General features: G+C 42.3%; 2 protein-coding genes across 3 annotated transcripts; one reads left to right on the top strand and one right to left on the bottom strand.

Annotated features, from left to right (window-relative positions):
- On the bottom strand, window positions 481-6551 carry LOC8054094 (probable splicing factor 3A subunit 1). The gene is made up of 3 exons (XM_021456113.1): window positions 6037-6551; window positions 1151-3499; window positions 481-1043 (listed from the first exon to the last, which is right to left on the bottom strand). Exons 1-3 carry the CDS (start codon window positions 6475-6477, stop codon window positions 774-776), a joined length of 3060 nt encoding a protein of 1019 aa, XP_021311788.1. The 5' UTR covers window positions 6478-6551; the 3' UTR covers window positions 481-773.
- Window positions 8298-13203, top strand: LOC110434180 (translin-associated protein X). Of its 2 annotated transcripts, none has more exons than XM_021457979.1 (7): window positions 8298-8432; window positions 8569-8711; window positions 9538-9617; window positions 10769-10910; window positions 11373-11522; window positions 11618-11819; window positions 12846-13203. In XM_021457979.1, exons 1-7 carry the CDS (start codon window positions 8348-8350, stop codon window positions 12947-12949), a joined length of 906 nt encoding a protein of 301 aa, XP_021313654.1. In that variant the 5' UTR covers window positions 8298-8347; the 3' UTR covers window positions 12950-13203. The 2 variants fall into 2 exon arrangements, with proteins under 2 accessions (XP_021313654.1, XP_021313653.1); XM_021457978.1 differs by having other exon boundaries at window positions 8313-8462.

The following is a 13404-nucleotide window of genomic DNA, read 5'->3' as shown; positions in this document are numbered from 1 at the left end:
TAAAGCGCACAAAAGTTGTATGCCAGTGACTTGTGAGAACATACAGTACAACCAACTTGGTTAGCATACAACAATCTTCTCTGCAGGATAGCTCAGTTAAATAGCACAAGGAAACAACCAGAGAATGTGTATAACAAAAATAATTCCTACTTCAGATTCCAGCTTATACAAACAAACATAATTCCTACTTCTGATATTTCAGCAGTTGTGACGCAATGGATTCCAAGCCATTCTGTCAAAAAGTATTTTCAATAATCAGTGGCATCATACACAATGAACAAAAAAAATACTAGAAGAACAGTCATCAGTCCAAACCTTTCAAAATAACCACCGAACAAATAGTACCATCACCAATGTTGTACATAAGAATCTACAAAATAACATGTACACCCATAAGACAAGGAAAAAAACAAAACTTTGAATAGAAAACAGAAATTTGCACTCTTAATATAGAGAGGCGTCTCACAAAGACCAAGCAAAAGAAGCTAGAGCTAGAGCAGCCATACGATTTAACATTAAGTGGCCATGTAGGTATCCAGTAGCAACCTCAAGTAACATACTAGGCAGAACCCCTCACAGCATTTAACTATATCAAGATATAGAGGAATGTACGCCGTTCACATTACACAAATGATTGCACTTAGCATACAAAAGAAAATAAAATGAAAGGTAAAGCAGCAAGATCCAGCAAAAAGGTTCTCCATGATAGCTGCTGATGTATAGTTGTAAGCTTAACCTGCCACACTACATTGAGAACCAAAAGACTCATTTACTCATTTCTTTCTCCCACCACGCTCTCTCAGTGTTAGATTGATCACCACTCCAGGACCCACATTGTAGTAAGCAAGAGTAAGGTTGTCTTTGAGGAAACTAGTCCTCACACTCAGCTTCTGCTTATTAGCAGGGAGCTGCAACTCTCCAGCTATCTGCTCCTTCAGACTACCAACTGTGTCTGACAGTGATTGAACAGGGATCTGCAAAACTTGGCCTCTCAAGTTCCCTTCGTCAAGGTTGGGTACAGATACAGAGATGCTAGCAGGACCCTGCATGCAACAGATTATATTAGCTTGCCACATAACAAAAATACCTAGAAGCATGAAAACTGAAAAGTAAGGAAGATTAAAGAAAAATGGACTCCCAGAGCCATTACCGGATGCTGAGCAAGGAACTGTTCCACTGGGATAAGAGAAGCATCATCTGTTCTCGGCCTCTTAGGTTCCGGTTCATCAGGTGGAGGCGGTTGCTCTTCAGCAGGAGGCTGCGGAGGCAGAGGCGGTGCTGGAGGCTGAGGAATTCCAATGGGATTGACCATGGGCGGCATGTGCGATGATGGGGGCATAGCAAACGTGCGTGGTGGACCAGGCATAAACTGAGTTTGGCCAGGAGGCGGTGGAATGTTGGTCGGCATATGAACCATTTGACCTGGCATCCTAACCATCGGCGGCTGCCCAGGTATCTGCTGTGGAGGCAGATGCATGTGAGGCATCATCTGTGGAACTCCAGGCATATGAGGACCTGGGGGTTGAAGAGAGTATGGTGCTGGTGGAGCGATAAAACGAGGAACATTAACAAGAGGAAGTGGCTGAGGAGGTCGGGGCAATGGCATGCCAGGTCGGACAAGTGGAGCTGGACCAGGAACATTTGAAGCATCAAACTGTTCCTCGCCACCCTGAGGCTGAGATAATGCATGAGTAGCAGTGCGACCAATGCTACCAGAATGACCATCCCAAATAACCTGCTTTGGCTGCTCATCCTTTTTCTTCTCAATTTCTGCCTTGACGGCGTTAGACACCTCCTCCTCAGTGGTCCCAAAAATATCAGGGCGAGTGCGAGCAAGGCCAACAATGTTCCGTGAAATTTCATCATCAGGTGCAAGTGTAGTCTCCTTGATCTTGGCCAACATCCTCTCTTTCTGTTCCTTGTACTTAGGGTCAATGAGTGAGATGCGCATGTGTTCCTCCATCTCGCTGATGGGAATGAGCTCCCCAGTTATCGGCGAGACAACAAATTTGGTTGGGTCTCTCTCCGCAGGAATCCTCTCCTCAGGCCTCTTATAGTTCTTGACAATCCTCATAGGCGCGTCGTCATCACCAGCCACGTTAACTTGCGCTCCTCCATCATTCTCCTCAAGCTGTGCTGCCCGCATTCCTTCCTCGACAAGTTGCATCTCCTCTTCATCCATTTCCATCTCAACCTCCTTAGCAGGTTCAGCCAAATCCATCGCTTCCTCCTCTCCCAAGTTCTCCATCCTCTTCTGGCGCTTCAACTCCTCCAATGTAAGTGGCACGGGAAGCCCCTCATACTCATCATCCGCAAATTCAATGGTCTCCACAACAACAAAATCATGCCAGTCAATCATTGACATCTGCATCCGTTCCTGCTCAACCTCATCCTCTGCCTGCTGCCTTGCCTGCTCCTGCGACCTATCCCACTCCAACCGGTTCAGGCATCTCTCCAACACTGTAGTCAGGTCCTTTGCCCCCTCCCTCAGCTCTTTTAGCAGCGCAGGCACCCCCTCTGCTGGCCTCAGCACCCTGGAGTAGGCATCTGTGAGGGCCGTAAAGAAGGGGAACATGCTGTGCGTGGGCCGGATGAAGTGGAACTGCATGTTGTTGCTCTCGCGCTGCGCCAGGCTCGTCAGGAAGTTCTTTCCATTCCGCGCCACAAACTGGGCGGTCAGCTTGATGATGTCCAGCTCCTCCCCCGTGATACCCTCGGGCAGCCGCACCGTGTACAGCTCCGCCTTGGGTGGCACCAGCACCTTGGGCGGCGGCGCCACGCGGAAGGGCGCGGAGTGGTCGGCCTTCGCGTCCGCGGCGGCGCCATCTGCAGGTGCGACGGCGGCGCCGCCGTCGGCAGAGGCCGACGCTGGCGCTTCGGCGGGATCCCCGTCAGTCTCGGCGCCCAAGAGGCCGTCCGCGCCGGGCGGCGCAGCGCCTATCTCGGAGACGCGGTGCTGGTAGTAGGCGTGGTAGGGATCCGAGGGCTGGAGGAAGTTGAATTTGGCGTTGCCCTGGTTGTGGGAGATGATGCGGCGCTCGAACTCGGGCCCGTTCTTGGCGACGAAGGTAGCCGTCTTCTCGATGATGACGCGGATGTCGGGCGGAGGGTGGATGATGCCGATGGTGCGCGTGTGAGTGGCCACCGTCGCCGGGGGATCCGCCTTCGCGCCGGGAGGGGGAGGCTTAGGCGACGCCACCTGCAGCTGCAGGTCGTCGCCGCCGCCGCCGCCAGTGCCGTTGCCCTCCGGTGCGGGGAGGGTCAGGATGGTGGTGCCCATGGCGGCAGCCATGGGAGTTAGGGTTTCGGCAGGTTTAGATCGGAACGGGAGGAGGGGAGAGCTCGAGTCCAGACTCCAGAGACCCCGGATTTGGTTCGAGTCGGTTCGTGCGATACCGACATGTATATCTGGGCCGGATTTTTTTGGACTTAACCGACATGCTGTTCCTTGAGCAGGTGAGCCTGGTACGTATTTGGGCTTTTCTCCTCTCTTTATAAACTACCCATCTTTGGGCTTTTCTCCTCTCTTTATAAACTACCAGTGTCCTTGAAAGAACGTAAATCTCATTTGTAGTAAGATTTTATCAAAAAAAATAAAAAATAGGCATAAAATTACATATTTACCCTTCATCATTCTTCCCTATAAGTAGAAGAAGTTGAAGAAGGGGAAAACTAATTGGGCTTTTTTCTTTATCCTGTTTTGATATTCTTCTTTTTCATATTCAATTCAACTATCTAACTCACAACTACGTTTGGTTTTTGTTCGCTCTCATCAAATGTCAGATCTGGTATTGGTTAAAAAAATCAAACTAAAACTTTTGATTCATGCTCGCTCTACAGCGTGTTGGTCTAAGTTGAGTCGAACAACCTCTCAAGTTTCCCTATGTTGAACGGGATTTTTTTTGGTTCGGTTAAGTTGGATTATGGGCTGAAATTTATGGCTTGAACTCACCTCATGTATCGGTCCGACTCAACTTTGTCGGGTTTTTATCTTCCAGTTATCTATAATTAAATTGTTTATCTTTTTTTAATATATACTCCCTCCATCCTAAATTGTAAGTCATTCCAAGAATCTTGGAGAGTCAAACTTTTCTAAGTTTGACCAAATTTATATTATAAAATAATTATTATTATGGTACTAACTAAGTATCATTAGATTCTTTCTTAATTATATTTTCATAGTATATTCACTTTACGTTACAAATCTTAGTATTTTTCTCTATAATTTTGGTCAAACGTAAAAATGCTTTGACTCTCCAAGATTCTTGGAATGACTTACAATTTGAGATGGAGGGAGTAATTGTTAAAATTTTAGTTCATCAGAAAAATATGTCCACCAACTCTTGTTGCTAGGTTGAATTCGAACTATATTTGGACTGGTTCTAGATGGAATTGGTTTGCTATTAGGTTTCTTGTTGGCTATACGATAATCCAGTATTGCGGCCAGACCTGGGCCACAAGAGGTACCAGTCTCAACTCTGGACTAATCAGTGGGTTGTTGCCGCTGTTGGAATTGGGGGCCAATGATTCCCCATTGGCGAAGATTTGGCGGCCCATGTCTGCGATGAAGCAAGCGGCCCGACAGGATAATGGACTAGATCGCCCATTCACGTGACCCAAGCTAGAACCTTGTTCCATTTTTCTATTAAAAAAAATACTCCATCCATCCCAAAATTGTAAGTCATTCCAAGAATCTTGGAGAGTCAAAGCATTTTCACGTTTGACTAAAATTATAAAGAAAAATACTAAGATTTGTAACGTAAAATGAATATACTATAAAAATATAATTAAGAAAGAATATAATGATATTTAGTTAGTACCATAATAATTATTATTTTATAATATAAATTTGGTCAAACTTAGAAAAGTTTGACTCTACAAGATTCTTGGAAGGAAGTAGAACAATTTTGGCCCGACAAGTATACAACCAAACGTTTATTATCATGGCAAGCTCAGCTATTAGAAGGTCCGAATCTTTTTTTCTTTTTTAAATTAATGTAGTAAATCTTTCTCTAATATGTAATTATTAGAATTTTAGTTCACCAGATAATTCTTTCCGCCAACTCTTTGTTGCTAGGTTTGGTTCGAATTATGTTTGGACTGGTTCTAGATGAAATTGGTTTACTATTGGGTTTAGTTATAACTTAGTTTAACCACATGATGTAGTAGTCCGAGATGGGACATATGAAAAATAATAATAATAAAGGTAAACCAAGAAGATAGAAAAAAAATATCTTTTTTTATTTGGAATACTTAAAGATAAGTAATCTATTTATATTACGATTAGAATTCCTAGCTGTCAAGGTTACCCTATATAGTATCAATATAAATTTGGAATCAAACTCTTGAATTAGAATTCCTATTTAGCTTACTTAAAAGATTGAAGTAATTTATTTATATTTAGGATTTGGACTCTTCCTAGCTATCAATGTTACTATATATATATAGACGGACAAAAAATGGATGGACAAAAAATAGGCTGAAATTTTGCCTCTTTGTTATTAATATACTAGCAAAATACCCGTAAGTTGCAACAGGAAAAAAGCTATCAAATCTATATCTATATCTCTATTATCTAATTATATGTATCTATATCTATACCTAATAATAAACATGTAGGACTTTGATTTTTCTTTTACCTCCAATTGACATCTAACTAAATAAAGAAAGCAGAGGAGAATAAAGAACGTAATTCTTATTTTCTATTTGACTATTAAGAGTTCTATTTAGAATACTTATGATGTGAAAAAATTATTTATATTAGAGCTCCTACTCCATATTGTTTATGAGCACGGGTTCACGTACAAAAAACTCTCCATCATTCGATAGTTAGAGGAAGACAGACAAAAAAAATATAGATAAAAAAGAACCTGAAATTTTACCTCTTTATTATATATATAAGGTATATATATATATAATTAGGTAATAAAGATATATTTTATTCCTATGACAACGCGCATACATTTTTGCTAGTAAAAAATAAAGCTCGACTTCATCTTTGTATACCAAAAAAAAAAAGATGCAATATATTCATGTCCTACCCTCAGCGGCGCCATCTGCAGGTGCGAGGGCGGCGCCGCCATCGGCCGGGGCCGACGCTGGCGCTTCGGCGGGATCCCCGTCAGTCTCGGCGCCCGAGGGGGCGTCCGCGCCGGGCGGCGCAGCGCCTATCTCGAAAACGCGGTGCTGGTAGTAGGCGTGGTAGGGATCCGAGGGCTGGAGGAAGTTGAATTTGGCGTTGCCATGGTTGTGGGAGATGATGCGGCGCTCGAACTCGGGCCCGTTCTTGACGACGAAGGTAGCGGCCTTTTCGATGATGACGCGGATGTCGGGCGGAGGGTGGATGATGCCGATGGTGCGCGTGTGGGTGGCCACCGTCGCCGGGGGATCCGCCTTCGCGCCAGGAGGGGGAGGCTTAGGCGGCGCCTCCTGCAGCTGCTGGTCGTCGTCGATGCTGGTGCCCATGGCGGCGGCCATGAACGGGAGGAGGGGAGAGCTCGAGTCCAGAGAGCCGTGACTCCTGGCCCTGGGATGGGACGGAGGCAGCGACGGCGGATCGGTAATATGTATATCTGGGCCGGATTTGGTTCGAGTCGGTACCGACATGCCTTAACCGACATGTATATCTGGGCCAGATTTTTTTGGACTTAACCGACATGCTGTTCCTTGAGCAGGTGAGCCTGGCACGTATTTGGGCTTACCATCTTTGGGCTTTTCTCCTCTCTTTATTTATAAACTACCACTGTCCTTGGAAGAAGGAAAATCTCGTTTGTAGTAAGATTAATGTAGGCATAAAATTACGTATTTACCCTTCATAATTCTCCCTCTTAAGTAGAAGTTGAAGAAGGGGAAAACTAATTGGGCTTTTTTTTTATCCCGTTCTGATATTCCTTTTTTTCATATTCAATTTAACTATCTGACTCACAACCACGTTTGGTTTTTGTTCGCCCTCATCAAATGTTCGCACAACATGTTGGTCTAAGTTGAGTCGAACAACCTCTCAAGTTTCCCTATGTTGAACGGGAATTTTTTTGGTTCGGTTAAGTTGGATTATGGGCTGAAATTTATGGCTTGAACTCACCTCATGCATTAGTCCGACTCAATTTGGTCGGGTTTTTATCTTCTACTAGTTTATCTATAATCAAATTGTTTATAGAAAATAAAGCTTGACTTCATCTTTGTATACCTAGATGCAATATATTCATGTCCTACCCTCCTCATAATCTAGTGAGCCGTCGATGGTTGCAAATTTATTTATTTTTTGAGTTTTGCCTCTGTGTGCTTACATGTTTGCAGGATTCTCATACTCAAAATAACCTCAACTTGGTTGGGTTTTTATCTTCTACTAGTTATCTATAATCAAATTGTTTATAAAAAATAAAGCTTGACTTCATCTTTGTATACCTAGATGCAATATATTCATGTCCTACCCTCCTCGTAATCTAGTGAGCCGTTGATGGTTGCAATTTTTTTTTTGAGTTTTGCCTCTGTGTGCTTACATGTTTGCAGGATTCTCATACTCATACTCAAAATAACTCGAGTATTGCTAATGCTTTTTAGCTTGTGCTTGGCTTCATTTTTGCTAGTTTGTTGCTTCTCACTCCATGGACTCGTTGGAGGTTGAAGCACATGTGCTTTGGCTTGATATCTAGATTGTAGATTAGCTAAACTTGCAAGAGATAAACGTTTTAACAGACAAATCAGATTCTCATCTCCTTGCATCTATGGTCAAGGTGCTAGTGTTTGGTTCACATGGAATCAACTTGTGCCTTGTGGAATGGCTCCACTTATCAACTTCCCTATGCCAATAACGATAGATGGAGTCATTCCTCGAAAAGTCTCACATGACCCCATGCCAGACCAATCCATTCTAAGTGAGACGAATCTCCAAACCAAACACGTCCTTAGTCTCTAAAGCCAATCTTTGTATAAAATTGAGAAAATCAGAAGACAATAACTATTTACTGATCAAGATCAGAAAAGAAGCTAAATAAAATAATGAATAAAGTCGCAAATTAGCGAGCTACAAGTGATCCCTACCTCTTGGTTGTTCTCTTATGAATCCCTAGTTACCATGTTGTAACCTGAAATTGGCACTTTAGATTTCAAGTGGGGTGCTGCCACTCTAATTTGTGTACCATATGTTTTTTAAAATTTTTCTGTACCATGTTTTTGTAATGAATGAAAATATTTATCTTTTTTTTTAAAAAAAGGTAGCCCCAGAAATCGGCGGCATCACACGGATGATGAAACCGGAGTGCGATTTTCTGAACCAGGACCCGAAAAGGCCAAAAGCCCAAACCAAAACACTGCCGAACCGAGCTGCCAAAAACGGGGGCCAAGACAGATGGTGCTTCTGCGCGTCTGCCACCGCTTCGGCCGCCCCCCGCGCTTCCCCTCCTTCCTCTCCATGGCGGCGCCCCAGCAACCTGGTAAAACCCTGCCGCGCCCCTGTCCTTCGCGTATGTCCGAGCTCTGAAACCCCAGCCCCGTTCCTGCTCCATCTCCTCCCCTTCCCTCGGCCCCCCGCTTCTTCGCGCACTCACTTTTTTTCTCTGCTCTCTCCAGCTCCCCTCTCCGGGTCGGCGCCCAAGAGGTTCAGGGCGATGGCCACAGACGTCGCGGCGGCGGCGGTGGATCCTCCAGCCGCCAGGGGCTGCCCCGCTATGAAGGCGGAGTTCGCCAAGCACGCCGAGTACCTCAACGCCCTGGTACGGCGCCCGTTGATGTGTTGCTCCTCCGCTTTTTTTCCAGCGTGATGCGCTCAAAGAGTAGGGGTTATTGTATATCGTATAGGTTTGTAGGATGGTTCGGGAAATTAGCTACCAGGGTCTAACGTGCGCTAGGTGTTTGGAGGAATTACTACGAAGCCAGATTTTGTATTAGGCATGCCACTTAACTGATATTGACAGGGTCACATTGGAGTTCAGGTTGTTAAATGTTGTTGAATGAGAATATTTCGAGAGGCAGTTCGTTTGCGTTGGGCTAACCTGAAGTCAATCCCCCATTTAGGCTTATAGCACCTTTGTGAGAACTATGGTTCACCGGATGCAATTATTCATATAAAGTTGACACCGAATTGCTCCCAAGATATACTGTATTCTGCAGGCAATGTCAGCCATGATGTCTCCTGATTGAAATCAAACTTTGTTTAGCATGTTGTTTTCACACACAGACGAGTCATAGTATAGGTGATTTATAGTTATATATACTTGTACTCGATCATGCTTATGGCTGCAAAATATATTGCGACATTGCAACTTCTGCAAATGTCCTCTTATCCGAGTTAACTGCATTTAATCTATATGAGACCAAGTCTTTAACTCTTCAAAGCCACTTCAACCATATGCTACAAATTTGTTTAGCTTTCGTTTAAATTTGATTAATGTGTTTCGAGCAGCTGGTATTGTCACACTAGTCTTATGGTCATCAAAGCCTTTCCTTCTTTTACAATCTGAAATCATTATCACATAGTATGTTTGACAATATTGTGTAAACTATCAATGTTTTTTTATATTTTCTCTCTGTTTACTGTAGAATGACAAGAGAGAAAGGCTTGTGAAAGCTAGTCGGGATGTGACAATGAACAGCAAAAAGGTCATCTTTCAGGTCCACAGGTAAGTAGGCTTTGTACCTCTGCTTGATTTCAACATTTAGCAATTGTGCTGTTGCATTATTTTATATATATTTTTAATAAAAAAGGACAAGAAAAGGACATACTTTTTAATGGCAGACTGTGATCCTCAGAACCATAGATCTCTTCATGCCATTACTCAATTTGTGTATTAAAACATTATAATGCCTGCTTTTCAGTGTTCTGTGTGAAAAAAAAAGTAAAGAAGCTTTATGTAAGTTATTACTAGTCACTTGGTCACTCTGAACCTTGTTAATGAATAGGTATATCTTGTTAGTCACACTTGCATGGTAGCACCTGGCATAAAAAAAAATCTACAAAAAATGTGAATGGGCAGATCATATCATCAACAACAATCATGCAAAGTTTGAGGTTGAATAAAATTTTGTGCATGTGGAGAAAGAGAAATCAACATGTAAATAGTTGCAACTTGAGGGTGCAACTGTTAATATCTGAACACACAATTCACCACTATTCACAAGCTGATTTACCTTTTTCTTTTCTCATTGCAAATGTTTTTGTTCAACCTCAAATCTAGCATGACATTAGATGTTAAGATCTGTCGATTCAATAGCCGATAGAAATTTTTGGTGCACTTTCTAGTGGTGCTACCATTCATTGGTAGCACAGTAGCACCTAAACATGTGGCAGCACAAGCATCAGAGTTGTTCCCGTTTCGTATGTCTGTGTACCAGTTGGATTTTTTTTTTGCCTCACTGTAAAAACATGGGTTTACAAAACCTATCCCATGCTGCTAAGTCTTACTGTGTGTGTACACTGTACAATCAAGAAATACACATTAATTAAGCTGTTTGGATCATTTGTTTTTCTCAATGTTGATGATGAAAATCAATTTATGCTTAAACCCAACTTTCACTACACAGCATGTTTCCGTTAATTGTAATGCCTGTGAGAATGTGAATTGTTTGATGCTATACTAGAAAAGATCAATTGTAAAAAATGAGTTGGCCATGTGTAAGTGTCCTTAAATGTTGAGATTGTCTATGTTTCTGAGTGCTGGTACCATGCCAAGAAGCTTCTTTATCATGGCTTCATAACCGAATAGTCCAACTGTTTTACTGGTTTCTTTGTTATAGAGTTCATATTCTTTCATATACTGTTGATTTGTTTCAGAATCACGAAAGTTAACAGGGACGAAGTTCTCTCCAAGGCAGAAAATGATCTTGCTGCAGTGGTTAATCAATACATTGCAAAACTAGTAAAAGAATTACAAGGAACTGACTTCTGGAAGCTCAGAAGAGCCTACACCTTTGGTGTTAGTACCAATCTTACTCTTCTACATTTCTTTATAAATTTAGAGTCAAATGCACCGCCGGTCCTTCCATGATGCACATTCAGGTCCCTAAACTTAATAATCGTGTTGTGTGAGGTCCAAATCACCAAAACTAGAATCAATCGCCTGCGTGGCAAGTTGATTGCACAATGACATGGCACAAAAATGTGGAGCCCACATGCCGGTCTCATCTCTCTCCCCTACCGGCATGTGGACACACATGTCGGTGCCCCATCATCCCGTAATCAGCATGCCACGTGGGCGGATCGCGGATTAACACAAGTTATGGTGATTTGGACCTCACAACACAATTAGTAAGTTTAGGGACCTGGATGTACATTTTTAAGTTTGGGGACGTAGATGACACCCGGAGCCAAGTTGGAGGGCGGTGCACTTTACACTAAATTGTAATAGATCTGATATGTTTGCTATTGACCATTCCAGGTACAAGAATATGTCGAAGCTGCAACACTGTGTAGATTTTGCAAGACTGGCACTCTATTAAGTCTTGCTGAAATTAATGATTCTTTACTAGCACTAAGTGATAAATCTGTTGAGCCCTTACAGTTAAATGTGCTTGACTATCTTTTAGGGGTAAATACACCTGTACATCTATAATTCAGTTCTCAATGTCTATAGTTATTGTTTTGTTTGAAGCTGTTAACAGTTCTGCACTTTCCATGTCTTAGGTTGCTGATTTGTCAGGAGAGCTTATGAGGCTCGCAATAGGCCGTATATCTGATGGGGAAGTTGAATATGCAAAAACTATCTGTGCTTTTGTACGTGATATTTACAGGGAGCTGACTCTTGTGGTACCTCTAATGGATGACAATAATGAGATGAAGAAGAAAATGGAGGTCATGCTGCAAAGTGTAGTAAAAATTGAGAATGGTATTATTTTATTGATGCCTGACAGAGTTAATATTTTTTATTCGCTCCTATAAGACTATAACCAACCAGAAAACTTCAGGCATGCCTCAACTAAAAGATGAAACATAAAAATATCTTTGCTTTCAATTGCATGGCATACTATATAGCTTTTGATGCCTTTGATATGCACTAGTCCATATCACCAGGAATACAAGACCTGAGTTCTGATGCTGACTTATACTAATAAGAGAAGCTAAGTGATTTTTTTTTGTGTGCACATTTCCTGAAATGGCTGCTTTTAGAGGTTTGTTCCCAGCAGGAGATGTGGTATATATAATTGTCTCTGTTCTTTTTTATTTGATGTCTTTAGACTTGTGCACGTGTACGATGGAAAAACACAGCATGGCATGTACTAGTCTTGCTGCCTCCCTTGTGTCCTCAATCGGTCATTGTGCCCAATGAAAAAAAAGAGTTTAGCCTTATAACATGTAGTACTTGACAATATGATAGGAAATTGTTTTCCACATCATGGGTTACCCGCATTAATGTGTTTATAATTTGTCACTGAACATCTTTCTGTCTTCTGCTGTTTTAAATTCTTCAATGGTCCATATGTAATTGCCTCACATGCTTAAATTTCTGAGAACATATTTGCATTCTGTTCTTGTTGGCTAGTGCTATCCTAGTCACTACCTTTTGTCATGTTACATTTTCTTTTTGTAATATGACTAGTAGTAACCAAATATGAAACATTTGAAATGCAACATCTGGTGTACTTAAAGACTCCTAGTCTGCTATATTTTTGAAAATATGTCAACATCTCTGCTACCTGTTTTGAAAGATGTCCATATTTCTGCTTGCTTTTCTAAAGATATTCATATCTGTGATACACTATCGTGTTAGGCATGTGTTTCTAGTTTGTTAGTATTGTACTCCATCCATTCTTTAATATTTGATATTAATTAGTTCAATTGCTGGCATGCATTTTTTTTAAATAGTCATTACATGCTCAGAAACATTTAACTTTTGCATATGCTTGTGTTTCAGCTTGCTTCAGTGTTCATGTGAGAGGTTCAGAGTACATTCCTCTGCTAGGATCATCAGGAGACCCAGATTATTCCTTTTTCGGTGCCTCAGACTTTGACCAATGAATGTTTTGAAGCAAGAAGAACTAATTGAGTGTTAAAGGAGCTTAGATCGATTTAAGGAGAGTGGTTGCGTTAGGTGTTTGATTTTTATTGCCAGTTTATGTTGCACATCTTGGAGTCTGTAAATCTTGCCCTAAGGTGGTAACCTGGGAGAATAATGTTGCAAGACTACCCTTTTTATGGTGCAGCCTGTTTGATCTGTGCTAATAACAGTGTTCGTAATAGCTGAAAGATTTGTCTATGTGTTGGCAACTTCATTGAAGCTATACATGAACACATAGGGTGTGTTTGGTTGGTGGCCTAGTCTGGCCATGGCTCACTTGGGCCAGTTTTTGGGTGTTTGGTTGGCTGTACTGGGCCTGGGGCCTGGCTAACCAAAGCCAGCTGTACGCTTGGGGCCTGGTCAGGATTGAACGGCCAAATCGGTCGTTCGATCCAAGCCAGGCCAGGGCCAGCTC

The sequence above is a fragment of the Sorghum bicolor genome, chromosome 3 (genome assembly GCF_000003195.3).
Source record: "Sorghum bicolor cultivar BTx623 chromosome 3, Sorghum_bicolor_NCBIv3, whole genome shotgun sequence".
Taxonomy (NCBI): Eukaryota; Viridiplantae; Streptophyta; class Magnoliopsida; order Poales; family Poaceae; genus Sorghum; species Sorghum bicolor.
The sequence above is the reverse complement of the archived record's forward strand: the minus strand, read 5'-3'. Positions and strand labels throughout refer to the sequence as shown.